The sequence below is a fragment of the Echiichthys vipera genome, assembly GCF_963691815.1.
Source record: "Echiichthys vipera genome assembly, chromosome: 7".
Taxonomy (NCBI): domain Eukaryota; kingdom Metazoa; phylum Chordata; class Actinopteri; order Perciformes; family Trachinidae; genus Echiichthys; species Echiichthys vipera.
In genome coordinates this window covers 485,898-511,331 of record NC_139832.1, presented here as the reverse complement: position 1 = coordinate 511,331, position 25,434 = coordinate 485,898, and the positions used below count along the sequence as shown (strand labels likewise).

At 52.8% G+C, this 25,434-nt stretch overlaps 2 protein-coding genes across 3 annotated transcripts in view; both read left to right on the top strand.

Moving 5' to 3' along the window:
• The window catches only part of nox5 (NADPH oxidase, EF-hand calcium binding domain 5), a 15,674-nt gene extending 12,944 nt beyond the window's left edge, over positions 1 to 2,730 (top strand). For both annotated transcript variants that reach the window (XM_083916619.1, XM_083916618.1), the window contains 3 exons: positions 267 to 366; positions 766 to 932; positions 2,522 to 2,730. In XM_083916619.1, the coding sequence (XP_083772745.1) occupies positions 267 to 366; positions 766 to 932; positions 2,522 to 2,653 (399 nt within the window). In that variant the 3' untranslated portion in view covers positions 2,654 to 2,730. The remainder of the gene's footprint in view (positions 1 to 266; positions 367 to 765; positions 933 to 2,521) is intronic.
• Positions 2,731 to 4,598: 1,868 nt separating this feature from the next.
• ambra1b (autophagy/beclin-1 regulator 1b) lies at positions 4,599 to 23,209 on the top strand. Its single transcript, XM_083916617.1, is given in 23 exon segments — positions 4,599 to 4,848; positions 7,071 to 7,276; positions 8,033 to 8,091; positions 8,852 to 9,035; positions 10,034 to 10,206; positions 10,898 to 10,964; positions 11,041 to 12,563; positions 12,948 to 13,034; positions 13,258 to 13,443; positions 15,480 to 15,560; positions 15,719 to 15,819; positions 15,967 to 16,077; positions 16,746 to 16,885; positions 16,887 to 16,935; positions 18,985 to 19,088; positions 19,090 to 19,140; positions 19,266 to 19,286; positions 19,289 to 19,407; positions 19,809 to 19,913; positions 20,015 to 20,093; positions 20,095 to 20,206; positions 20,962 to 21,075; positions 22,163 to 23,209. Coding segments are annotated over 22 exon segments (4,146 nt in total). The 5' UTR covers positions 4,599 to 4,848; positions 7,071 to 7,144; the 3' UTR covers positions 22,711 to 23,209.
• The last annotated feature ends 2,225 nt before the right edge of the window (positions 23,210 to 25,434 follow it).

Genomic DNA, 25,434 nt, shown 5'->3' with positions numbered 1-25,434 from the left:
TAGCGTTTCAGACTAAAGTCGTAGCGTTTCAGACTAAAGTCGTAGCGTTTCAGACTAAAGTCGTAGCGTTTCAGACTAAAGTCGTAGTGTTTCAGACTAAAGTCGTAGAGTTTCAGACTAAAGTCGTAGCGTTTCAGACTAAAGTCGTAGTGTTTCAGACTAAAGTCGTGGTTCAGACTAAAGTCGTAGCGTTTCAGACTAAAGTCGTAGCGTTTCAGACTAAAGTCGTGGTTCAGGTTTAAGGGGGTCTGTGCTGGATCCTGCAGGTGGACTTCATCTGGATCAACAGAGACCAGAAGTCGTTCGAGTGGTTCGTGAGTTTACTGACTAAACTGGAGATGGACCAGGCCGACGAGGAGCCGGAAGGTTCTGCAACCTTCCATCTGTCTACAGTCACACACATGTGTTTGATGTGTGTCACGTTACACACATGTGTTTGATGTTTGTCATGTTACACACTTGTGTTCGATGTTTGTCGTGTTACACACTTGTGTTTGATGTTTGTCATGTTACACACTTGTGTTCGATGTTTGTCGTGTTACACACTTGTGTTTGATGTTTGTCATGTTACACACTTGTGTTTGATGTTTGTCATGTTACACACTTGTGTTTGATGTTTGTGTTACACACTTGTGTTTGATGTGTGTCGTGTCACACACTTGTGTTTGATGTTTGTCGTGTTACACACTTGTGTTTGATGTTTGTCATGTTACACACTTGTGTTTGATGTGTGTCGTGTCACACACGTGCGTCTCTCTGTGTCAGGGCGGTTCCTGCAGATGCACATGTACATGACGTCGGCGCTCAGTAAGAACGACATGAAGGCCATCGGCCTGCAGATGGCGCTGGACCTGCTCGCCAAGAAGGAGAAGAGGGACTCCATCACCGGGCTGAGGACCAGAACCCAGCCAGGGCGCCCGGAGTGGGGCAAGGTGAGCACCAGAGGGGTCCTGCAGAACATTATTATTATTATTATTATTATTATTATTATTATTATTATTATTATTATTATTATTATTATCATCATCTTCAACCGCTGATCCTGGATCAGGTCTCAGGGGCAGCAGCTCCAGACTCTGATCCTGGATCAGGTCTCAGGGGCAGCAGCTCCAGCCTCTGATCCTGGATCAGGTCCCAGGGGCAGCAGCTCCAGCCTCTGATCCTGGATCAGGTCTCAGGGGCAGCAGCTCCAGCCTCTGGTCCTGGATCAGGTCTCAGGGGCAGCAGCTCCAGCCTCTGATCCTGGATCAGGTCTCAGGGGCAGCAGCTCCAGCCTCTGGTCCTGGATCAGGTCTCAGGGGCAGCAGCTCCAGCCTCTGATCCTGGATCAGGTCTCAGGGGCAGCAGCTCCAGCCTCTGATCCTGGATCATGTCTCAGGGGCAGCAGCTCCAGCAGGGACCCCAAACTTCCCTTTCCCGGGCCACATTAAGCAGCTCTAACTGGGGGATCCTGAGGCGTTCCCAGGCCAGTGTGGAGATCTAATCTCTCCACCTGGTCCTGGGTCTTCCCCGAGGCCTCCTCCCAGCTGGACGTTTTCGTCACAACGGTGCGGTAGAGCGACTGCAGCACCGCCCCCGCTGCTCTGATTCTCTGGCCAAACTCACGCTTTACAAAAGAGGGCGTGTTGGGCCCATTCAGGACTTCCTCAGAGTCCTTCCACCGCCCCATGACCTCATCAGCTGAGGGCACCAGCGTCCCGTCCTTACTGTGAACAGCTTGGACGGTTCCCCGTGTCCCCCTCCTGAGGTGCTGAATGGTGGTCCAGAAGCACCTCGGTGCCCCCCAAAGTCCTTCTCCAGGACTTGTGTGAACTCCTCCCACACCCGCTGCTTTGCCTCTGACCCAGCAGAGGCTGCAGCCCTTCAGACCTGTGGGGACCTCAGAACCACCTCCGGAGTCTTCTGGGAGACCAGATCCTGAAGGCCTCCTTCTTCAGGGGGACCCCTGACCCCCGGGGTCCACCACGGTGGTCCAGGGTCCCCGCCCCTTGAGGCACCTGAGACCTTGAGGCCACAGCTCACCGCTGCAGCTTCAGCAGTGGAAGCTTTGAACATCGCCCACTCCGGTTCGATGCCCCCGACCCCAGAGGTTCCTCCTGTGAGTGGTGGGCCCACAGGACGGAGAGGGGGGAGGGTCACGTCACTTTTTTGGTCTGTGTCCGGCCGGGCTCCGTGGCAAACCCGGCCACCAGGAGCTCGCCGGTTCAGACCAGTCAAATGAGTCCAATAATGAAAATTACACATCAGTTGTTGTCTTTGAATTCAGTGTTCTGCATCATTTTTTCTTTGTGTGTGTGTGTGTGTGTGTGTGCGTGTGTGTGTGTGTGTGCGTGTGTGCGTGTGCGTGTGCGTGTGTGTGTGTGTGCGTGTGCGTGTGCGTGTGTGTGTGTGTATGTGTGTGTGCGTGTGTGTGTGCGTGTGTGTGTGTGTGCGTGTGCGTGTGTGTGTGTGTATGTGTGTGTGTGTGTGTGTGTGTGTGTGTGTGTGTGTGTGTGTGTGTGTGTGTGTGTGTGTGTCTCAGGTGTTTCAGAAAGTGTCTGAGGAGAATAAAGGGAAAGTTCACGTGTTTTACTGCGGCGCTCCGGCTCTCGCTAAAGTCATCAAGGCTCAGTGTGAACGCTTCAGCTTCAACTTCTACAAGGAGAACTTCTGAGTGTGTGTGTGTGTGTGTGTCTGTGTGTGTGTCTGTGCCTGTCTGTCTGTGTGTGTGTGTGTGTTTGTGTGTGTGTGTGTGTGTGTCTGTGTGTGTGTGTGTGTGTCTGTGTGTGTGTCTGTCAGTGTGTGTGTTTCTGTGTGTCTCTGTGTGTGTGTGTGTCTGTGCCTGTCTGTGTGTGTGTGTGTGTGTGTCTGTGTGTGCGTGTGTGTCTGTGTGTGTCTGTCCCTGTGTGTGTGTGTGTGTGTGTGTGTGTGTGTGTCTGTCTGTCTGTCTGTGTGTGTGTCTGTCTGTGTGTGTGTGTGTGTGTGTCTGTCTCTGTGTGTGAGTCTGTCAGTGTGTGTGTGTGTCTCTGTCTGTGTGTGTGTCTGCACCTGTGTGTGTGTGTCTGTCAGTGAGTGTGTGTGTTCCTGTGTGTGTGTGTGTGTGTGTGTGAGTGAGTCTGTCTGTGTGTGTGTGTGTCTGCGTGTGTGTGTCTCTGTGTCTGTGTGTCTCTGTGTGTGTGTGTGTGTGTGTGTCTCTGTGTCTGTGTGTCTGTGTGTGTGTGTGTGTGCCTCTGTGTGTGTGTCTCTGTGTGTGTGTGTGTGTGTTTAATTATTAATAAAGTAAAGAGGAGTCCTGTTGTTTAAATCTTCATTGTCAGAGTTTTATTGTTGTTAATCTCATAATTATGAACATTTTTATTTACTTTATTATTACTGACTCGTCCATTTTTAGTATCTTATTTATTTAATATTAATATAATAATAATTATGAATCTAATGATAAAAATGTAAAAACATGTTTGTTCATAAACGTGTGGGATGATGTGTAGACGTCTGCTTGAGTCATTATTTTAGTTTTATTGATTTCATTTCTTTTCTTCTTTTAATGTGTTTATTATTTATTATAGTTTATTTCCTCTTATTGTATTTTTATTCCTCTGTTTTAAAGTCGTGTGTTTTAAAATGTTTCAATAAAAAGTTCTTTAAAAACAAAGTGAAGAGGATGAAAATGTTTTAATGTAAAATAATAAAGAAATAATAAAGAAATAAAATCTTCTGGAGTTCAGTGAATAAACAACAGTGAAACATATAAAACAGAAATACATAAATATGTAACAAAGATGTTTTATATTAAAATAACAATAATAATCGACAGCGTGTTTGTTCTCAGTTCATATTTAATATTTTGATTTTTCAGTGAAAAACTTTAAATGTTTGTAATAATTCATGTTTTATTTCTTAATTTTGGTTTTTCAGAAGATTTAAATCTTGTTTTTTTTTAAGTGGTGAGAATATTTTTAAATTACATATTTCAATAAATGATTATATTTTAGTTTATAATTTATACATTTTATACATTTAATTATTTAAATAATCAATGAAACCTGGATTATTTATTAATATTTTAATAGATTAAACCTAAATAAACCAAAATATTTAAATAATAAATAAATAATATTTAATAAATTAAACCTAATAAACGTAATAAATAAATAATAAATATTAAAATAATTAATTAATAAATATTTAAATAAACTAAATAAATATTTAAATAATAAATTAATAATATTTAAATATACTAAATAAATATTAATATAATAAATTAATAAATATTTAAATAATAAATTAATAAATATTAAAATAATAAATTGATAATATTTTAATAAAATTAATAAATATTAAAATAATAGATGGAGTCGGGCTGTGTCCAGGGTTTGTAGTCGATGTCAGAGCCGCATCTTTCTGGAGTAGAAGACGTTTTTCCTTCTCGGTGATTTAAATATATTTTTATTAAATCAAATATGTTTCATCAGATAAATATGAATTTATTCTGTTTGGATTAAAACATAAAAAATACTCGTTTTGTTGAATGGAGTGATCGATTCGCTGTGATCTGCGCTCTGCTGATAAGCCTGTGTGTGGCTAACTAGCAGCTAGCTAGTTACGCAGTAGCCGTTTGTCGTCGGGGCAGCTGGAAAACACTGGAGCCAAAGCGTCACACGTTAGAATCCGGACCCGGGCTCAGGAGGATGTGGCCCGGTGGCGACGGCGGACTCGGTCCTGTGGAAAACACCAAACCCGTCTGAGAGGCGGCGGATGTTCGCGGACGGATCCGTTTCTGCGGCGGACGCATTCTGTTAGCATCGGTTAGCATCTGTTAGCATCGGTTAGCTCCTGTGATGTCTCCGCCGGGCTCCATAAAGAAGGACGGTAAGCGAAGGCCTCACGCGCCTGTTTGAGCCTTTATTTCATATCCGCGTTGTTGTAAAATATTAATAATAATTTATTAATGTTCGTTAGGACCGCGGGTCTCATTTAAAGGCCGGATACGTGGCTGTACCCGGGGGTTAGCAGCGTTCAGCCCGGACAGGCTCCGTTAGCTCCGGGTTAGCCGCCTCACGGCTAACGACGCTTCAGCCCCGTTTCTGCCTTTTTCAGGGTTTTTCAGGGTTTTTCAGGGTTTTTCAGGAGCTGGAAACCTGAAAACTCCTGTTTTACTTTAATGTTTCCAGGTTTAAAATGTTCCTGAGTTTAAAGATGAAGCAGAGTTTAAAACAGAGGCAGTAAAAGATGAGGTATTCATGTTTGAGAGCCTGAAAAACACAAATATTCTCACAGTTTTTCATTAAAAACTCATTTTTCCTCCTGTGGAAACGATCCTGGAACATCAGGTCGGTGTTTGTGGCACAATAACGTTTCATTTTATGTGATGATCAGGTGCAATAATAATAACAATAATAATAATAATAATAATAATAATAATAATGAGTTTAGTGGATCCAGTGCAAACCACTGTAGTTCAGCACAGATGGAAAAGTCTGTAAATGCTCCTTTAAACACCTGAAAAGTGTTTAAATCTGAAACAACCTGCTGGTGTGTGTGTGTGTGTGTGTGTGTGTGTGTGTGTGTGTGTGTGTGTGTGTGTGTGTGTGTGTGTGTGTGTGTGTGTGTGTGTGTGTGTGTGTGTGTGTGTGTGTGTGTGTGTGTGTGTGTGTGTGTGTGTGTGTGTGTGTGTGTGTGTGTGGACGCTGTGGGACCTGATCTGATGCTGACTGGAAACAGCATCTTCTCACACATGTTCCTGTTAAACGTTGATGTTTCCTGCGTCGTCTCTTCTGCAGACAGATCAGGAGAGTGACACAAACAACAAACACGTTTCATCTGAAATATAAAAGAGACGCACACAGGAAGTGGAAAGGCTGCTGTCGGGGTGTTTCAGGACAGTAACGGCTCCTTTAATGTGACGAGCAGCTGCTTTAGTAACTGTGCTGTAAATGAGGAGGAGGAGTCTGGAAATGCACCTTTAAATACACGAAAAGTGACTGAATTTGACTTTGGACAAGATGCAGAGTGTGTGTCGGGTTTACTCTACACACACACACACACACACACACACACACACACACACACACATTCCAGCAGCTCTCATCATGAACAAGTGTGTGTGTGTGTTTGTGTCGTGTTTTAATGACTGAAGTAAAGTCGTGTGTTTAAAAACTAACTTTCCTCAGAACGTTCTCGTTGGACGCGTTTCTCAGGGAACGCCTCAGGGAACCGCCTCTGAGAACCATCTCAGGGAACCGTCTCTGAGAACCGTCTCTGAGAACCGTCTCAGGGAACCGTCTCTGAGAACCGTCTCAGGGAACCGTCTCAGGGAACGTCTCTGAGAACTGTCTCAGGGAACCGTCTCTGAGAACTGTCTCAGGGAACCGTCTCTGAGAACCGTCTCAGGGAACCGTCTCTGAGAACCGTCTCTGAGAACCGTCTCAGGGAACCGTCTCTGAGAACCGTCTCAGGGAACCGTCTCAGGGAACGTCTCTGAGAACTGTCTCAGGGAACCGTCTCTGAGAACTGTCTCAGGGAACCGTCTCTGAGAACCGTCTCAGGGAACCGTCTCTGAGAACCGTCTCAGGGAACCGTCTCAGGGAACCGTCTCAGGGAACCGTCTCAGAGAACCGTCTCAGGGAACCGTCTCAGGGAACCGTCTCAGAGAACCGTCTCAGAGAACCGTCTCAGAGAACCGTCTCAGGGAACCGTCTCAGGGAACCGTCTCAGAGAACCGTCTCAGAGAACCGTCTCAGGGAACCGTCTCAGGGAACCGCCTCAGGGAACCGTCTCAGAGAACCGTCTCTGAGAACCGTCTCAGGGAACCGCCTCAGGGAACCGTCTCAGAGAACCGTCTCAGAGAACCGTCTCAGGGAACCGCCTCAGGGAACCGTCTCAGAGAACCGTCTCAGAGAACCGTCTCAGAGAACCGTCTCTGAGAACCGTCTCAGGGAACCGTCTCTGAGAACCGTCTCAGGGAACCGTCTCAGAGAACCGTCTCAGAGAACCGTCTCAGGGAACCTTCTCAGAGAACCTTCTCAGGGAACTGTCAAAACACAGATATCGACTGATACAGATGCACCTAAAAACTCGTGTCTGTCTCTCAGCCTAGACTCTGCATGGCGAGGGACTGGCAGCAGCGGGAGTGAGCAGCCAATCAGCCGGAGGCCCCGGTAGCGTCATGGCGTCCCGTCAGAGGAACGCGGTGCGGATCCTGGCGAGCAGGGAGCGCGGCTCCCAGACGCTGGGCTCCCAGAGGCTCCTGCAGCTGCTGGTGGAGGAGAAGGTCCGCTGGATGAAGTGGCAGAGCCAGGTACGCACAAGCCCCGCCCACAGGCACGCCCTGCTCCGTCAGCGTCAGGGGGGGGGCTAACATTAGCATGCTAACTCCGTCATTTGGACCTGGACCGTGGTCGTTCGTGTGGTGGTGTTTCCATAGTAACAAGAGGGTTTAGGATCACGCTGTGTTAGCGTTAGCTCTGTTATGCTAATGAAATAGCCTTGAATCCAGCCTGCTGACACAGACACTAGATGCTAATGCTAATGTGGAGCCGCTGGAATCTGCTCCAGAGACACGGGACTCTCACTCCCTTTAGCTGCTAACCTGTGCTGTTAGCATAGCTCCCTTTAGCTACTAACCAGTGCTGTTAGCCTAGCTCCCTTTAGCTGCAAACCTGTGCTGTTAGCCTAGCTCCCTTTAGCTGCTAACCTGTGCTGTTAGCCTAGCTCCCTTTAGCTGCTAACCTATGCTGTTAGCCTAGCTCCCTTTAGCTGCTAACCTGTGCTGTTAGCCTAGCTCCCTTTAGCTGCTAACCTGTGCTGTTAGCCTAGCTCCCTTTAGCTGCTAACCTGTGCTGTTAGCCTAGCTCCCTTTAGCTGCTAACCTGTGCTGTTAGACTAGCTCCCTTTAGCTGCTAACCTGTGCTGTTAGCCTAGCTTCCGGGCGCTGGATCTAATGTGGCTAATTCTGTAAACGTCAGCCAGATGGACGTACGCCCCTCCCCCAGCGTCACATACATGCCCAACAGTGAATTGTTCCTTTAACTGAGTGTGAATGTGTCTGTGACAGAAAGTGGAGCTGCCCGACAGCCCTCGCTCAACCTTCCTGCTGGCCTTCAGCCCCGACAGGTGAGACACACACACACACACACACACACACACACACACACACACACACACACACACACACACAGAGGGACACACATACACACACAGGCACACACACACGCAGGGACACACACAAAAGCAGGGACACACACACACACACACACACACAGGGACACACGCACACACACACAGGCGCACGCATGCACACAGACAGACAGACACACACACACACACGCAGGGACACACACACACACACACACACACACACACACACACACAAAGGCGCACGCACTCAGACAGACACACACACACACGCAGGGACACACACACATACACACACACACGCAGGGACACACACACACTCACACACACACAGACAGACACACACAGACACACACACACACACAGACTCACACACGCGCGCACACACACACACACACAGGTACAGACTCACAGGCGCACACACAGACACACACACACACACAGACTCACACACACATACACTCACATACACAGGCACGCACACACACACACACACACACACACACACACACACACAGGGACACAGACACACAGAGACACACACACACGCACACACAGGCACGCACACACACACACACACACACACACAAAGGCACGCACACACACACACACGCACACACACACAGACACACACACACACGCACACACACACAGACACACACACACACAGGCACACACACAGACACACACACACACACACACACACACACACACTCTTTAACGGCGCTCTCTCTCTCAGGACCCTGATGGCGTCCACTCATGTGAACCACAATATTTACATCACGGAGGTGAAGACGGGAAAGTGCCTTCACTCCCTCGTGGGCCACCGTAGGACGCCGTGGTGCGTCACCTTCCACCCCACCATCCCCGGCCTGGTGGCCTCCGGGTGCCTTGATGGAGAAGTTCGCATCTGGGACCTTCACGTGAGTGTTTCCACGGCGCCCTGACTGCACGCCACCGCCACACCGTCGCCTCTCTGTCCACACTTAAATCTGAAAACACCTGTAAATGTCCCGAGCACCGGCGGCTTCTCGTGTGGCGCTGCACTAAAGTCACGGCTCAGAGTTGAGAGAGGAAACTTCATGTTTGTCAGAACAAACAAACGTTTAATTAGTAAACAAACAAACAACAGTTTTAGTTTTAAATGTAAAACAAATACATAAAAACATGCTGCTGCAGTAACTGAGCTGAAACAGGAGCTGCTGCTGCGTTAGCACGTTTGCTCACGTGTCCGTTCTGAAGTCACGGGTCGGGTCGTTGAAATGGTGTCGGTGCTGGGTTTGAACAGCTGCGGTGGTCGTAACCATGGTAACACCCAGATGGAGCCTTTTTAAATGCGTGTTCAGAATGAACCTGGAGTCTGACGTTATCGCACACGCTCCGGTGTCACGCTGTCGTTCAGGACGCACTTCGCTCTCTGTTTGCCCACACGGTCACGCTCACGGGTGCGTGGCATCCTGTGGCGTCCCGTGCTGCCTGCGGCGCTCACTTCTGCTGCTGCACGCATGCGAGCTGCGCCGGAGGCTGAACGGTCCGGGGGAAACGCCGACTTCAAGTTCTAAAGTTCGCACCGCAAAACAAAACCGTACATTCGCCACATTAACCGTGTACGCCACATTAACGGCGTACGCCACATTAACGGCGTAACACGTTCTCTTTCTCTCTTTACTTGACGATGTTTTGGTTTCACGCCGTGGTGGCGTTTCAGGTGATGGGCACTTTATCGCTTCGCTCGGCACGCGTCGCGTCTCGTGGTTTTGAGCGGCAGTGTGACTCGTTCATCCCCCGGTGCTGGAAAGTTTTAAACTGGACCTTGAAAGTGCTTGACTTTGACCTTGAGCAGGTGTCGGAGCTCTGAGTTTGATTCCCGTGTGCAGCTGTGTCCTGTGCCGGCGTGCTAAACGGCGTGCTCTTCCTGCAGGGCGGCAGTGAGAGCTGGTTCACGGAGAGCAACGTGGCCATCGCGTCTCTGGCCTTCCACCCGACCGCCCAGCTGCTGCTCATCGCCACCAACAACGAGCTCCACTTCTGGGACTGGAGCCGGCCGGAGCCCTTCGCCGTGGTCAAGACGGGCAGCGACACGGAGAGAGTCCGGTGGGTTGAGCGCCGCCGCTGCACGCCGCGGTGACGCTAACAGACGAAGTCAAACACACATTGAGACGCCTTTAAACAAGAACCATGAATAAACTGTGACAGTGTTTCATAAACAAGAAGGAAATAACAATTTTTAAAATGCAAATAAACACACGAAACATTTTGATCCAGAAGATTTTTAAATCCCAGACATTAAGAAAATATTTATTAAAGTGTAAGCTCCTCCAGGGTCTTTGTCTGCACTTTAATCATCAGTAACCATGGAGACAGTTTTTATTATGGTAGAAATCAGGAGAGACGCTAACAGCCGGACGTGGCTAACAGTGGTTAGCTCGGGGCAGCACGGTGAAGGCATTCAAAGGTCTTTTTTAACCACTAATGCTGCTGAAAATAACAGCAAACCTCTACAGCAGCATGAGAAGAGTCCCTACACACACACACACACACACACACACAACAAACGTTTAAAAGTTTTTCAGAGACGATGAAAATCTGCATCAGACGCAGAGTGATGATGTCATCACGAGCGTACGGCGTGATGATGTCATCACGAGCGTACGGCGTGATGATGTCATCACGAGTGTGTGGTGTGACGAGGCGGTAGTGTCCTGTCTCTGCTGCAGATGTTCTGGTTCGATCCTTTGGTTCGTGATCATGTGACCAGCAGCTGATCCACCCTCTCTCTCCTCAGGTTGGTCCGGTTCGATCCCCTCGGTCACAACCTCCTGACGGCGATAGTGAACCCGTCCAATCAGCAGGTGAGTCCTGAGCGCCGTGTGTTTGCGTTGTTCCCGGCGTGCGGAGCGGCGTTCTGACCTGTGGCGTCTCTTTCAGAACGAGGAGGACTCGGAGGTTCCCATGGACAGCGTGGAGATGCCCCACTTCCGTCAGCGCTCCTTCCTGCCGTCGCAGCCGGTTCGCCGCACGCCAATCCTCCACAACTTCCTCCACATCCTGTCGTCTCGCTCCCCGGGGGCTCAGACGGGAGGCGAGCCGCCGCCGCCCCCGCCGCGCCCTCTGGGTGAGAACGGGAGCAACGTGGGAGAATCTCCCAGCATGCCTCTGGGCCAGTTCCCCGGCTCTGAGCGCGGGCCCCCCTTCCCGGGCTGCACCCAGCACCTCGGCATGGTGTGTCTGTGCAGCCGCTGCTCCGTCAACCGCAACCCTTCGCTGGCGTCCGACCCGCTGCCCTCCGACCCGCGGGTGCCCGACGCCCCCCCGGCCTCCAGCTTCTCCTCGGCCCGGACGGAGCCCAGGCAGCCGTCAGAACGACCCTCGGCCTTCACCTCCGTCTACTACAGCGCCGGCGCTTCTCTGAACCCTCCCGCGCCAAGTGGCGTGGAGCCGCACTCCGCCTCCAGACCCGGGCCCGACTGGACACGCAACCTGCTCAGCATGAGGGAGGGCGGGGGCGGGGTCGGGCCGGGCATGCTGCCCCCCAGAACCTCCTCCTCCTCCATCAGCCTCCTGTCAGTGCTCCGGCAGCAGGACGGCTCCTCCCACTCGCCCGTCTACACCTCCGCCTCTGAAGGGCGCGGTTTCCCCCAGCAGGGAGAGCCCGGCGCCCGGGACGCCGCGGGGACGAGCAGCGGGCACCACCCGTTCTGGGACGGCTCTCGCAGCAACACCGCCTCCTTCCGTAACGTGCTGCAGTGCAACCTGAGCCGCTACTTCATGGAGTTCGACCGCATGCAGGACCTGGAGCCGCCGCTGGGGGGCGCCATGGCGGACCCGGGTCAGGAGCAGAGCCAGGAGCTGCTGAACAACAACATGGACCCGGAGCGAGCCGGGCCCTCCTCCTCTCCCTCCACCTCCTCCCCCACCATCATCCACTACCAGCCCCCCCTCCCCCCTCCTCCCGCTCACCACAGCCAGGACCCCGGCGCCGCCCCGGCCTCCCGCGGACACCTGAACCGCTGCCGGGCGTGCCACAACCTGCTGACCTTCAACCACGACTCCCAGCGCTGGGAGAGGACCAATCAGGCGTCCTCCACCTCCGCCTCCACCCTGGAGCCCTCCCCCTCCCCCTCCTTCCCTCCGTCAGCGCCTCCGCCCCCCTGGCAGCCCGAGGACGCCAGGAGGGCGCTGGAGGCCGAACCCCAGGAGCGGAGGCTTCCCCCGGAGCCCGGCGAGCAGCCGCCGGCCCCCGGGGGCGGAGGAGCCGGGACGGTGGCCTTCCCCGTGGCCCCGCCCCCCGGCCAGTCCGGGGAGCAGACGGTGGGCCTGGTGTACAACCAGGACACGGCGCAGTGGGAGCGCGTGTACCGGCAGGCGGCAGCCGGCAGGTCCACCGAGCCGCCCGAGGCCTTAAGCCAAGAAATGCCTGTGGACCCCCCCGACGAGGACTCGCTCAGGAGGTACGCTCACTGTGTCCACTGGGGCCCCGCACCGCTCTGGGCTCACGCACAGAGCCCTCACTTACTATTGTTATTATTATTATTATTATTATTTATTATTATGAACATTAACATCATTATTACCATAATTATTGTCTTTGTGTCGGTGGCACAGTGGTCAGAGCAGCCGCCCCGTGTAAAAAGGCTGAAGGTTCGACTCCAACCCCCTCCCTGTCTCTCTCACCCCATTTCCTGTCTGTCCTTCAAAATAAAGGCTTGAAAACTGACAAAAAACTAAAAACAACTGGACCTGTTGAACCCGGGTTCACCTGGTCCTGGCTGACCCGGGTTCACCTGGACCTGGCTGACCCGGGTTCACCCTTGACTGTCTCTTGTGTCCTCCAGGAGACTGCTGGAGTCGTCTCTGCTGTCGTTGTCTCGTTACGACATGTCTGGATCCAGAGACCACCCCATCTACCCTGATCCAGCCAGGTGTGTGTGTGTGTGTGTGTGTGTGTGTGTGTGTGTGTGTGTGTGTGTGTGTGTGTGTGTGTGTGTGTGTGTGTGTGTGTGTGTGTGTGTGTGTGTGTGTGTGTGTGTGTGTGTGTGTGTGTGTGTGTGTGTGTGTGTGTGTGTGTGTGTGTGTGTGTGTGTGTGTGTGTGTGTGTGTGTGTGTGTGTGTGTGTGTGTGTGTAACTCTGGCTCCTGTGTGCAGGCTCTCCCCGGCTGCGTACTACGCTCAGAGGATGATCCAGTACCTGTCGAGGAGGGACAGCATCCGTCAGCGCTCGCTGCGGTACCAGCAGAACCGCCTGAGGGCCATGTCGTCCTCGTCCGACAGCCCGGCCTCCAACCCGACCGGCTCCATGGACGGCAGCGACGTGGACTTTGAGGAGCTGGAGTAAGTTTGGTGACGTGTGCAGAGCTTTGAGTCGGCAGCGTAGATCTGGTCCCTGCAGAACCTCAGACGCCGTCGCTGCTTTAGTAACGTTTGAACCAAAGGTGCGTTTCCATCAGGGTCCGATACCCGACGAGCCGGGTCTGTCGCGCTGAAGCGCCCCTCGTTTGCATGTGAGTCGCTCCAGCGGCGTGTTTCTCCTCTGAGAGCAGCCCGGTGCTGATGGAGAAGCACCGAACCGATCCCACACCGGGGCTGAGCGCGTCCGCCGACCCGATCCTGCTGCTGGAGCAGCTCCGCGTGCTCCCTCACAACTTTGGCGTTGCTGCTGTCCGTCCGTTCAGTGACGTAACACCCTTTCAAAATAAGATTCCCGGGTCCAAACCAAACACAACCAACGTCCGAACATGTGAACTATCAGGATCAGCTGTGTGGTGAGTTAGAGCGCCCTCCCACTGTGCCTCTGTCACAGGTTAGAGCGCCCTCCCACTGTGCCTCCGTCACAGGTTAGAGCGCCCTCTCACTGTGCCTCCGTCACAGGTTAGAGCGCCCTCCCACTGTGCCTCCGTTACAGGTTAGAGCGCCCTCCCACTGTGCGTGCGTCCCGTGCCCCGTGCTTTAGGGTCCTTGTCCCCCCCTCCAGGCCCGTTTGTACTCACACTACCTGGGCCTCGGAGAATGCTTCTTGCTGCCTATACGTCATCACGCCGTAACACGTCACACGCATTGATGTTTTTAAAAACTCAGATCTGTTCAAACAACGGGGAACACAAGGCTGGGACAGGAAGTCTTATTTTGAAAGGGTGTTACATCAGCACTAAACAGCAGACTTGTCTCTGTGTTCATTCGTCACCAGCTGCTGCTCCGCCTCACGACGTCACTCGGTCGCTGTAACTGTAACTGTGTCGCTGTGTCTGATTTTAATAAAAAAGAATTAACTCATCTGATCGTTAGATATTAATAATAATATCAGATCAGATCTTTCTCTTGGTGAAGTAGAAGAACGCAGCACAGGAAGTGACCTCATCTGCACAGGAAGTGACCTCATCTGCACAGGAAGTGACCTGTGCAGGGGCATCTGTGCACTTTCAGTGTTTTCTTCCCTAACGTGACATTTGTCATAAATTCTCTTCTTTAATAAATAAAATATTTTTAATAATCATAAAAAGAGTAAAACGATGACGTCAGAGTTCTCAAACGTCCTGAGTCTGTTCATGAATTTAATATTTTCATTTTATTCAGAATGAACGACTCGTTCTCCGTAACTGTGGTTGTTTTGACGTCTTCCTGTCTGTCCTACAAAATAAAAGCTTAAAAAAAAATCATCTTTAAAACATAAACAAATGAAACCAAACTGCAGCTGTTCTACACGTTATAAACTCTAAACATGGAAATATAATATATATAAATATAATATAATATAATAAATATATATAAATATAATATATTATATTATATTTATAATATATTATATTATAAATATAATATAATATATTATATTTATAATATATTATATTATAAATATAATATAATATATTATATTTATAAAATGGAAACGCACCTGAAACACGTTTATATCAAAACAGCCCAAATCAAAAACAGCTTTGAGTTTCTGAACTTTATTCTGAAAAATAAAGCTAATAGGTGACAAAGTTTAATAGAATATAATCACTTTATTCTGCTGACGTCTCCTGTTCACACATGTTACACACTTATTATTATTATAACTATTATTATTGTTGTTTTTACGCTGTTTAAGTGTTTTGTTGCTTTATTTTCTGTGTTTTATTATTAACAGTTATTCTTATTCTTTTGTTTCTTGTTCCTTTCACATGTTGAACTTTAACAGTTTTATAATTGTCTTTAAAAATTTAATGTAATAAGTTTAATTTTAACGTTCACACTTGTGAAAGCTCTGCCTCTGTCGTTGTCGTCGTCGTCGTTGTTGTTGTTGTTGTTGTTGTTGTTGTTGTTGTTGTTGTTGTTGTTTTATGATCCTCTGTAAACAAAGCATCTGACCTGTCGTGTTTGTGTCACAGTGATAACGGAGACAGAGCGCGACACAGGACTCCACGCAACGCACGCATGTCGGCGCCCTCCCTGGGTCGCTTCGTCCCGCGGTGAGTCATCGTCTCCAGACCCCAGAGTATTCAGACCGCGGCGCCGTCGTCTCTGACCGCGGCGCCGTCGTCTTCAGGTCGTCTGTGGCCGCGGCGCCGTGATCTGTGGCCTCGCGTCAGAAGCTGCAGCTTTGTTGTAACCATGCTCTCGTCCTCAGGCGCTTCCTGCTCCCGGAGTATCTGCCCTACGCCGGGATCTTCCACGAGAGGGGGCAACCCGGCCTCGCCACACACTCCTCCGTCAACAGAGTGCTCGCCGGTACACGCACGCACACACACACACACAGACACACACACACACACAGAGACACACACACACACACACACACACACACACACACACACAGGGACACAGGGACACACACACACACGCACACCCCTCACAGTGTCTCCTGTCCTTCTCCAGGTGCGTCCATCGGTGACGGTCAGTCGGCCGTTGCCAGTAACATCGCCAACACCACGTACCGGCTGCAGTGGTGGGACTTCACCAAGTTCGACCTGCCGGAGATCAGCAACGGTACGACCACTGTGCCCCCGCGCCGCTGCTGCGTCCTCTCAGCTACACTTCACCTAGCCCCTCCCCTCAGCAGCCACGGGCCAATCATACGTTAGCAACCGTAACCAGGAAGAGAGAGAAGAGTTGTTTCTTTAAGACTGTGAACGTAAAATCAGGGAAGACCAAATATGAGACGACTGTGAGCCTCACGTGTTTGATTCTCATCGGTTTGTTTGTTTGTTTGTGTGTCTCTCCCTCTCTCTCTCTCTCTCTCTCTCTCTCTCTCTCTCTCTCTCTCTCTCTCTCTCTCTCTCTCTCCTCTCCCTCTCCCTCTCCCTCTCTCTCTCTCTCTCCCCTCTCTCTCACTCCCTCTCTCTCTCTCTCTCCCTCTCCCTCTCCCTCTCCCTCTCTCTCTCTCTCTCTCCTCTCTCTCTCTCTCTCTCCCCCTCTCTCTCTCCCCCTCTCTCTCTCTCTCTCTCTCTCTCTCCCCCCTCTCTGTCTCTCTCCCCCCCCCCCTCCCCTCTCTCTCTCCCTCTCTCTCTCTCTCTCTCCCCTCTCTCTCTCTCCCTCTCTCTCTCTCCCTCTCTCTCTCTCTCATCTCTCTTCTCTCTCTCTCTCTCTCTTCATCTCCTCTTCTCTCTCTCCCTCTCTCCCTCTCTCCTCTCCCTCTCTCTCTCTCTCTCTCTCAGCTTCTGTCAACGTCCTGGTGCCAAACTGTAAATCTACAATGACTGCGAGCTGTGACATCTCCGCGGACGGGCAGCTGCTCGCCGTCTTCATCCCCAGCAGCCAGCGCGGTTTCCCCGACGAGGGCATCCTCGCCATCTACTTCCCTGGCTCCTCACAACCTGGGGGAGATGCTCTACACCAAGAGATTCGGTACCCCAGCCGCCGCTCCGTCAGGGGTCGCTACGTCAGCGTCAGGGTCGTTCCGTCTGAGTCGCTCCGTCAGCCCGCCGCTACGTTAGCTCCGCTCTGTCAGGGGTCGCTCTGTCAGGGACGCTCCGGTCAGCGTCAGGGTTGCTCCGTCAGCGTCAGGGTCGCTCGTCGGTCAGGAAGCTCGTCAGGTCTGCTCCGTCAGCGTTGCTCGTCAGCGTTGCTCCGTCACGTGCCCGCAGGCGCTCCGTCAGCGGCGCTCCGTCAGCGTCCTTTAGTCCAGACAGAGTCATTCATTTGTTTACCTCTGAAAATGTTTAGGATTTATTTATTTTTTCACGTTCAAAATAAAAAACAAACAATAAAACAGGCGCCAAAAAATGTCAAACACAAACTGCAGAACCCGGTCTGTCTGGACCCGGTCTGTCAGAACCCGGTCTGTCTGGACCCGGTCTGTCTGGACCCGGTCTGTCAGAACCAGGTCTGTCTGGACCCGGTCTGTCAGAACCCGGGGTCTGTCAGAACCCCGGTCTGTCTGGACCCGGTCTGTCTGGACCCCGGTCTGTCCTGGACCCGGTCTGTCTGGACCCGGTCTGTCTGGACCCGTTCTGTCAGGACCCGGTCTGTCAGAACCGCCCGGTCTGTCTGAACCAGGTCTGTTTGGACCCGGTCTGTCTGGACCCGGTCTGTCTGGACCCGGTCTGTCAGAACCCGGTCTGTCAGAACCAGTCTGTCTGGACCCGGTCTGTCAGAACCCGGTCTGTCAGAACCCCGGTCTGTCTGGACCCGGTCTGTCTGGACCCGGTCTGTCTGGACTCCGGTCTGTCTGGACCGGTCTGTCTGGACCCGTTCTGTCAGGACCCGGTCTGTCAGAACCCGGTCTGTCTGAACCAGGTCTGTTTGGACCCGGTCTGTCTGGACCCGGTCTGTCTGGACCCGGTCTGTCAGAACCCGGTCTGTCTGAACCCGGTCTGTCTGGACCCCGGTCTGTCAGGACCCGGTCTGTCAGGACCCGGTCTGTCTGGGACCCGGTCTGTCAGGACCCGGTCTGTCTGAACCAGGTCTGTTTGGACCCGGTCTGTCTGGACCCGGTCTGTCTGGACCCGGTCCTGTCAGAACCCGGTCTGTCTGAACCCGGTCTGTCTGGACCCGGTCTGTCAGGACCGTCTGTCAGGACCCGGTCTGTTTGAACCCGGTCTGTCTGAACCCGGTCTGTCTGGACCCGGTCTGTCTGGACCCGGTCTGTCAGGACCCGGTCTGTTTGAACCCGGTCTGTCTTGAACCCGGTCTGTCTGAACCCGGTCTGTCTGGACCCGGTCTGTCTGGACCCGTCTGTCTGGACCCGTTCTGTCAGACCCGGTCTGTCAGAACCCGGTCTGTCTGAACCAGGTCTGTTTGGACCCGGTCTGTCTGGACCCGGTCTGTCAGGACCCGGGTCTGTCTGAACCCGGTCTGTTTGAACCCGGTCTGTCTGGACCCGGTCTGTCAGGACCCGGTCTGTCTGGACCCGGTCTGTCTGGACCCGGTCTGTCAGGACCCGGTCTGTCTGGACCCGGTCTGTCTGGACCCGGGTCTGTCTGGACCCGGTCTGTCTGGACCCGGTCTGTCTGGACCCGGTCTGTCTGGACCCGGTTCACTTTAGGAGTCTGGAAGAACGTGTGTGTTTTTTTCTGCTTCAACAGCAGAAAAAAGTCTTTCTGTCAAAAGTCTGATCGAAGCAAAACTGACTAAAATATGCAGATTTAAGAAAATGAAACAAAGTCATAATAATGATGATTCATATATAAATATTGATGTGTGTGTGTGTGTGTGTTGTGTGTGTGTGTCTGTGTGTGTGTGTGTGTGTGTGTGTGTGTGTGTGTGTGTGTGTGTGTGTGTGTGTGTGTGTGTGTGTGTGTGTGTGTGTGTGTGTGTGTGTGTGTGTGTCTGTCTCTCTCTCTCTCTGTCCCTGTGTGTGTGTGTGTGTGTGTGTCTCTCTCTCTCTCTCTGTCCCTGTGTGTGTGTGTACCTGTGTGTGTGTGTGTGTGTGTGTGTCTCCCCGTGTGTGTGCAGGTCCTAACGCCATCTCCGTCAGCCTCTCTCCCATTGGCTGTTACGTGATGGTGGGTTTGGCGTCTCGCAGGATTCTGCTGCACCCGACCACCGACCACATGGTGGGCTCAGGTGTTCCGCCTGCAGCAGCCGCACGGGGGCGAGACCTCCATCAGGGTGAGACCCCGGCTTATTCATGTTTATGTTTATTAATGTTTACAACAACAACAGCAGGGCGAGACTCCTGCTGCCGTGTCTGTGTTTATGTTTATGAATGTTCATGTCTGTGGCGTCCCCCTCAGATGGTCTTTAACGTGGTTTTACCCCGATGGCCCCGGACCAGAGACGCCACGTCAGCATCAACTCGGCCCGCTGGCTGCCGGACCCGGGGATGGGTCTGGCTTACGGAACCAACAAGGGGGACCTGGTGATCTGCAGGCCCGTGTGAGTGCCCCCCTCTGGGTCTGGGTCTGTGACAATAGATGTAAAACACCAGAGTAGAAGCCAGAGTGTGTGAGTGTGTGAGTGTGTGTGTGTGTGTGTGTGTGTGTGTGATATGAACGCTGAGCGGTCCCCCAGAGCTCACGTGTCACAGACGTGGGTCGCTAAACGGCGCCGCTGGAGCTCGTGGTCGTTGTGGAAGTTTCCGTCCTGAGATTAGATTTGATGAGAACACAGAAGGTCAACGAGTCGATTAGTGACGCTAACGAGGTCGTGCTGACGTCCTCCCCCGCTCTAACCGAGTTAACCTGTGTGTGTGTGTGTGTGTCTCTGTCTCTGTGTGTGTGTGTGCGTGTGTGTCTGCCTCTGCGTGTGTGTGTGTCTCTCTCTGCGTGTGTGTGCAGGTTCTACCGCAGTGACGGTGAGAGTCCTGCGGAGTCGAGCAGCGAGCCGTTGTTCTCCGTCAACAACAGTGGAACGAGCCGGACCCGAGGTTCTGACCGACCCGGGTGAGTTTCACCAGCCTAGCAACAGTAACCAGGGGGGCGGGGCTTATGGGCGCGTCTCATTTGCATAAACCCTAACGGGCGCGGTGGTTGTGTTGTTTCAGTCCGAACCGCTCCGGCTGGCGGCTGGACAGAGACATGGGGCTGATGAACGCTATCGGCCTCCAGCCCCGACACCCCGCCCCCCTCTGTGACATCACAGGGCACGCAGACGCCAATCATCCAGCTGCAGAACGCCGAGACGCAGACGGAGAGGGACCTATCAGAGCCCAGCGCGCCGCCGCCGCCTGCAGCCAGTACGGACACGCTTTCACCTGATCACCTGATCACCTGTTCACCTGTTCACCTGTTCACCTGATCACCTGATCACATGTTCACCTGTTCACCTGATCACCTGATCACCTGTTCACCTGATCACCTGATCACCTGTTCACCTGATCACATGTTCACCTGATCACATGTTCACATGTTCACCTGATCACATGTTCACCTGATCACCTGATCACATGTTCACCTGATCACATGTTCACATGTTCACCTGATCACATGTTCACCTGATCACATGTTCACCTGATCACATGTTTACCTGTTCACCTGATCACATGTTCACATGTTCACCTGATCACATGTTCACCTGATCACCTGATCACCTGTTCACCTGATCACATGTTCACCTGATCACATGTTTACCTGTTCACCTGATCACATGTTCACATGTTCACCTGATCACATGTTCACCTGATCACCTGATCACCTGTTCACCTGATCACATGTTCACCTGATCACCTGATCATCTGATCACCTGTTCACCTGTTTACCTGTTTACCTGTTCACCTGATCACCTGTTCACCTGATCACCTGTTACCTTGTTCACTCATCCCCTTGTCTACCTGTCCCCTCGTCTCCTTGTCCCCTCGTCTCCTCGCCTCCTTGTCCCCTCGTCTCCTCGTCCCCTCGTCTCCTTGTCCCCTCGTCTCCTCGCCTCCTTGTCCCCTCGTCTCCTCGTCCCCTGCTCCACAGCAGGACTGACGTCTGTCCCTTCTGTCCTCAGATGTCCCTCCTGAGACTCCGTCCACGAGTGGAGCAGCTCCCGGCGCCCCGGAGGCGTCTCAGAGCGCCAGTGGTCCGGACGGCGCCCCGGCGGACGCCACCACCTCCACAGCTGGTACTGGAGCGGCCCGGCCCGTCTGAGGCGCCGCTTTCATCTGTGTCACAGTCTGTGCATGAGGCTCGGGCGCCGCTTTCTGTCACTCCACGTTAACGAGCAACGATTCACGCTCGAGCGCGTTCACGACTTTTCTCTTCAGCCGTCGCTGAAACAAACGAATCGTTTATATTTATTATTCATAAACAAACTAAACGCTGCAGCTCTGAGTTATTTATACATTTAAAGGTTGAACCTGCAGAACGATCAGAGCGGCTCCATCTAGAGTCTCCAGATCATCCCAACAACAAAGTAGAAGTCCAGCAGTGGGGTTGCCAGGTTGGTCAGACCCGGCCCAGTAGCTCCAGGAGAGCGGAGTCTGTTTGAGCCTGTTTGAACCCGTCCCCTCCAGAAAACCACAGCATCAAAACAAGGATTAGAGGAGTTTGACTGACAGTTAGCGTTAGCCGTTAGCGTTAGCCGTTAGCGTTAGCCGTCCCAGCTAAGTGCAGATGAAAGTGATGTTAGCATCCAGGAGCAGCGTAGCCATGTGGGCGTGCGTTTGAATGGCGTTCCTCACCTTTCTCTCAGTCCATGGAGTGAATGCTCGGCCTATAGTGACTCACAGCCTACAGTAGCTGCACCCAACAACAGACAACACTGGCAACCAGCCTACAGTAGCTGCACCCAACAACAGACAACCCTGGCAACCAGCCTGCAGTAGCTGCACCCAACAACAGACAACCCTGGCAACCAGCCTACAGTAGCTGCACCCAACAACAGGCAACCCTGGCAACCAGCCTACAGTAGCTGCACCCAACAACAGGCAACCCTGGCAACCAGCAGCACCCAACGCTATTGGCTGCTGCCATGGAAACACAACGGGACAGGAAGTCAAACATTTACAAGATTTATTATTAAAATAAAACTTGAATAAAGTTTCTGCAGATTCAACCTTTAAATTTCCCGTTGTTTTGTTGTTGAAAAGCTTTTATTGTGAAGCAGCTACTTCCTGTTCCTCGCCCGTGTTTGTGTAGAGTGACAGAAAGCGGCGGCGGTGACGCGGCGGCGCTGTAACTGTTGTTGACGTGGCGTCTCGTTGGTGCAGGAGAGTCTCCGGAGTTCGGCTCGGGCGAAGACGCTCTGGCGCGAATCCGCCGGCTCATCGCCGAGGGCGGGATGACGGCGGTGGTCCAGCGGGAGCAGAGCACCACCATGGCGTCCATGGGCGGCTTCGGGAACAACATCATCGTCAGTCACCGCATCCACCGCGGCTCCCAGACGGGCGCCGGGGCGTCCAGGGCGGCGGCGGACCCCGCCATGATGGCCCCCTCCACCTCCACCTCAGGTCCCCTCCTCATCACCTCGCCCTACGCCGCTCCGCCGGCGCCCGCCCCGTCTGAACAGCTCGCCCCCGTGTGGGGCCCCCAGCCCGCCGCCGGCCTCTCCCTCGCCGTGGACATGGACGACGTGTTCGACGGGGGGCGCACGGACGACGACTCGCTGCCGGGTCCCTCCTCTTCCTCCCTGCTGATGTCTTCCCCCTCTTCCTCCTCCTCCTCCTCCTCTCACAGCCCCCTCCCCGGCGGCGGCGGCAGAGGAGGCGGCGGCGGGGGCGGCGCCAACAGTTACCCCGGCGACCCGTACAGCAGGTAGTTCTCCTATTGGCCGCTGGGTTTAGAAACTCCTCGAAGCCTTAACTCTGAAAGACGTGGGCGCTGCTTTGACTCTGCACGGGGTCGCCCGCCCGCAAAAGAAGGGGCACAAGAACACGCCGCCCTCCCCCCCTCCCCTGCGCCCCTGGACGCTCAGTGGCGTGCACTTCCTCTACACGGTCAGTGGCGTGCACAGTCAGCGGCGTGCACTTCCTCTGCACGGTCAGCGGCGTGCACTTCCTCTGCACGGTCAGTGGCGTGCACTTCCTCTGCACGGTCGGCGGCGTGCACGGTCTGCGGCGTGCACGGTCTGCGGCGTGCACTTCCTCTGCACGGTCAGCGGCGTGCACGGTCGGCGGCGTGCACTTCCTCTGCACTTACACAAACCTGGACTGGAGCTCGATCATTCCTCGCCAGCAGAAAGAAAGAAAGGGCTTCTACTTGAACGGAGGCCGGCGGGCGCCGCGCTCCTCGCCAACCCGACCCTCGGAGGACAAACGTGCCACGCCTGAGGGGGGGGGGGGCTGGGGGGGGCGGGGACTCTCTTACACACATTTACTCCAGCGTGCTGCGTTCGGTGCCATGTGACTTTGATGTGATTGAAGTGTTTAAAACAGTGAAGCACGACTTTGATTTGAAGCCTGTTTTTGTTACTGTGTGTGTGTGTGTGTGTGTGTGTGTGTGTGTGTGTGTGTGTGTGTGTGTGTGTGTGTGTGTGTGTGTGTGTGTGTGTGTGTGTGTGTGTGTGTGTGTGTGTGTGTGTGTGTGTGTGTGTGTGTGTGTGTGTGTGTGTGTGTGTGTGTGTGTGTGTGTGTGTGTGTGTGTGTGTGTGTGTGTGTGTGTGTGTGTGTGTGTGTGTGTGTGTGTGAGAGACGCTTCCCTGAGGGACGCCACCGTGCTGCCCCGAGCTAACCACTGTTAGCCACGTCCTGTTAGCATCTCTCCTGATTTCGACCTTAATAAAAACCGTCTCCATGGTTACTGAGGATTAAAGACAAAGACTCTGGAGGAGTTTGACCTTAAATAAGAGAAATTTGACTATTTAATTGTGAAAACGTTGGTTTTCACAATTAAATGATCTCATTGGTCGTAGGTCACGTTCCCTCGCTCTCATTGGTCGTAGGTCACGTTCCCTCGCTCTCATTGGTCGTAGTTCACGTTCCCTCGCTCTCATTGGTCGTAGATCACGTTCCCCTGCTCTCATTGGTCGTAGGTCACGTTCCCTCGCTCTCATTGGTCGTAGGTCACGTTCCCCTGCTCTCATTGGTCGTAGGTCACGTTCCCTCGCTCTCATTGGTCGTAGGTCACGTTCCCTCACTCTCATTGGTCGTAGGTCACGTTCCCTCGCTCTCATTGGTCGTAGGTCACGTTCCCTCGCTCTCATTGGTCGTGGGTCACGTTCCCTCGCTCTCATTGGTCGTAGGTCACGTTCCCTCGCTCTCATTGGTCGTAGGTCACGTTCCCTCGCTCTCATTGGTCGTAGGTCACGTTCCCTCGCTCTCATTGGTCGTAGGTCACGTTCCCCTGCTCTCATTGGTCGTGGGTCACGTTCCCTCGCTCTCATTGGTCGTAGGTCACGTTCCCCTGCTCTCATTGGTCGTAGTTCACGTTCCCTCGCTCTCATTGGTCGTAGGTCACGTTCCCTCGCTCTCATTGGTCGTAGGTCACGTTCCCCTGCTCTCATTGGTCGTAGGTCACGTTCCCTCGCTCTCATTGGTCGTAGTTCACGTTCCCTCGCTCTCATTGGTCGTAGATCACGTTCCCCTGCTCTCATTGGTCGTAGGTCACGTTCCCTCGCTCTCATTGGTCGTAGGTCACGTTCCCCTGCTCTCATTGGTCGTAGGTCACGTTCCCTCGCTCTCATTGGTCGTAGGTCACGTTCCCTCACTCTCATTGGTCGTAGGTCACGTTCCCTCGCTCTCATTGGTCGTAGGTCACGTTCCCTCGCTCTCATTGGTCGTGGGTCACGTTCCCTCGCTCTCATTGGTCGTAGGTCACGTTCCCTCGCTCTCATTGGTCGTAGGTCACGTTCCCTCGCTCTCATTGGTCGTAGGTCACGTTCCCTCGCTCTCATTGGTCGTAGGTCACGTTCCCCTGCTCTCATTGGTCGTGGGTCACGTTCCCTCGCTCTCATTGGTCGTAGGTCACGTTCCCCTGCTCTCATTGGTCGTAGTTCACGTTCCCTCGCTCTCATTGGTCGTAGGTCACGTTCCCTCGCTCTCATTGGTCGTAGGTCACGTTCCCCTGCTCTCATTGGTCGTAGGTCACGTTCCCTCGCTCTCATTGGTCGTAGTTCACGTTCCCTCGCTCTCATTGGTCGTAGGTCACGTTCCCTCGCTCTCATTGGTCGTAGGTCACGTTCCCCTGCTCTCATTGGTCGTAGGTCACGTTCCCTCGCTCTCATTGGTCGTAGGTCACGTTCCCTCGCTCTCATTGGTCGTAGGTCACGTTCCCTCGCTCTCATTGGTCGTAGGTCACGTTCCCTCGCTCTCATTGGTCGTAGTTCACGTTCCCTCGCTCTCATTGGTCGTAGGTCACGTTCCCTCGCTCTCATTGGTCGTGGGTCACGTTCCCCTGCTCTCATTGGTCGTAGGTCACGTTCCCTCGCTCTCATTGGTCGTAGGTCACGTTCCCCTGCTCTCATTGGTCGTAGGTCAGGTTCCCTCGCTCTCATTGGTCGTAGGTCACGTTCCCTCGCTCTCATTGGTCGCTCATCTCATCCGTG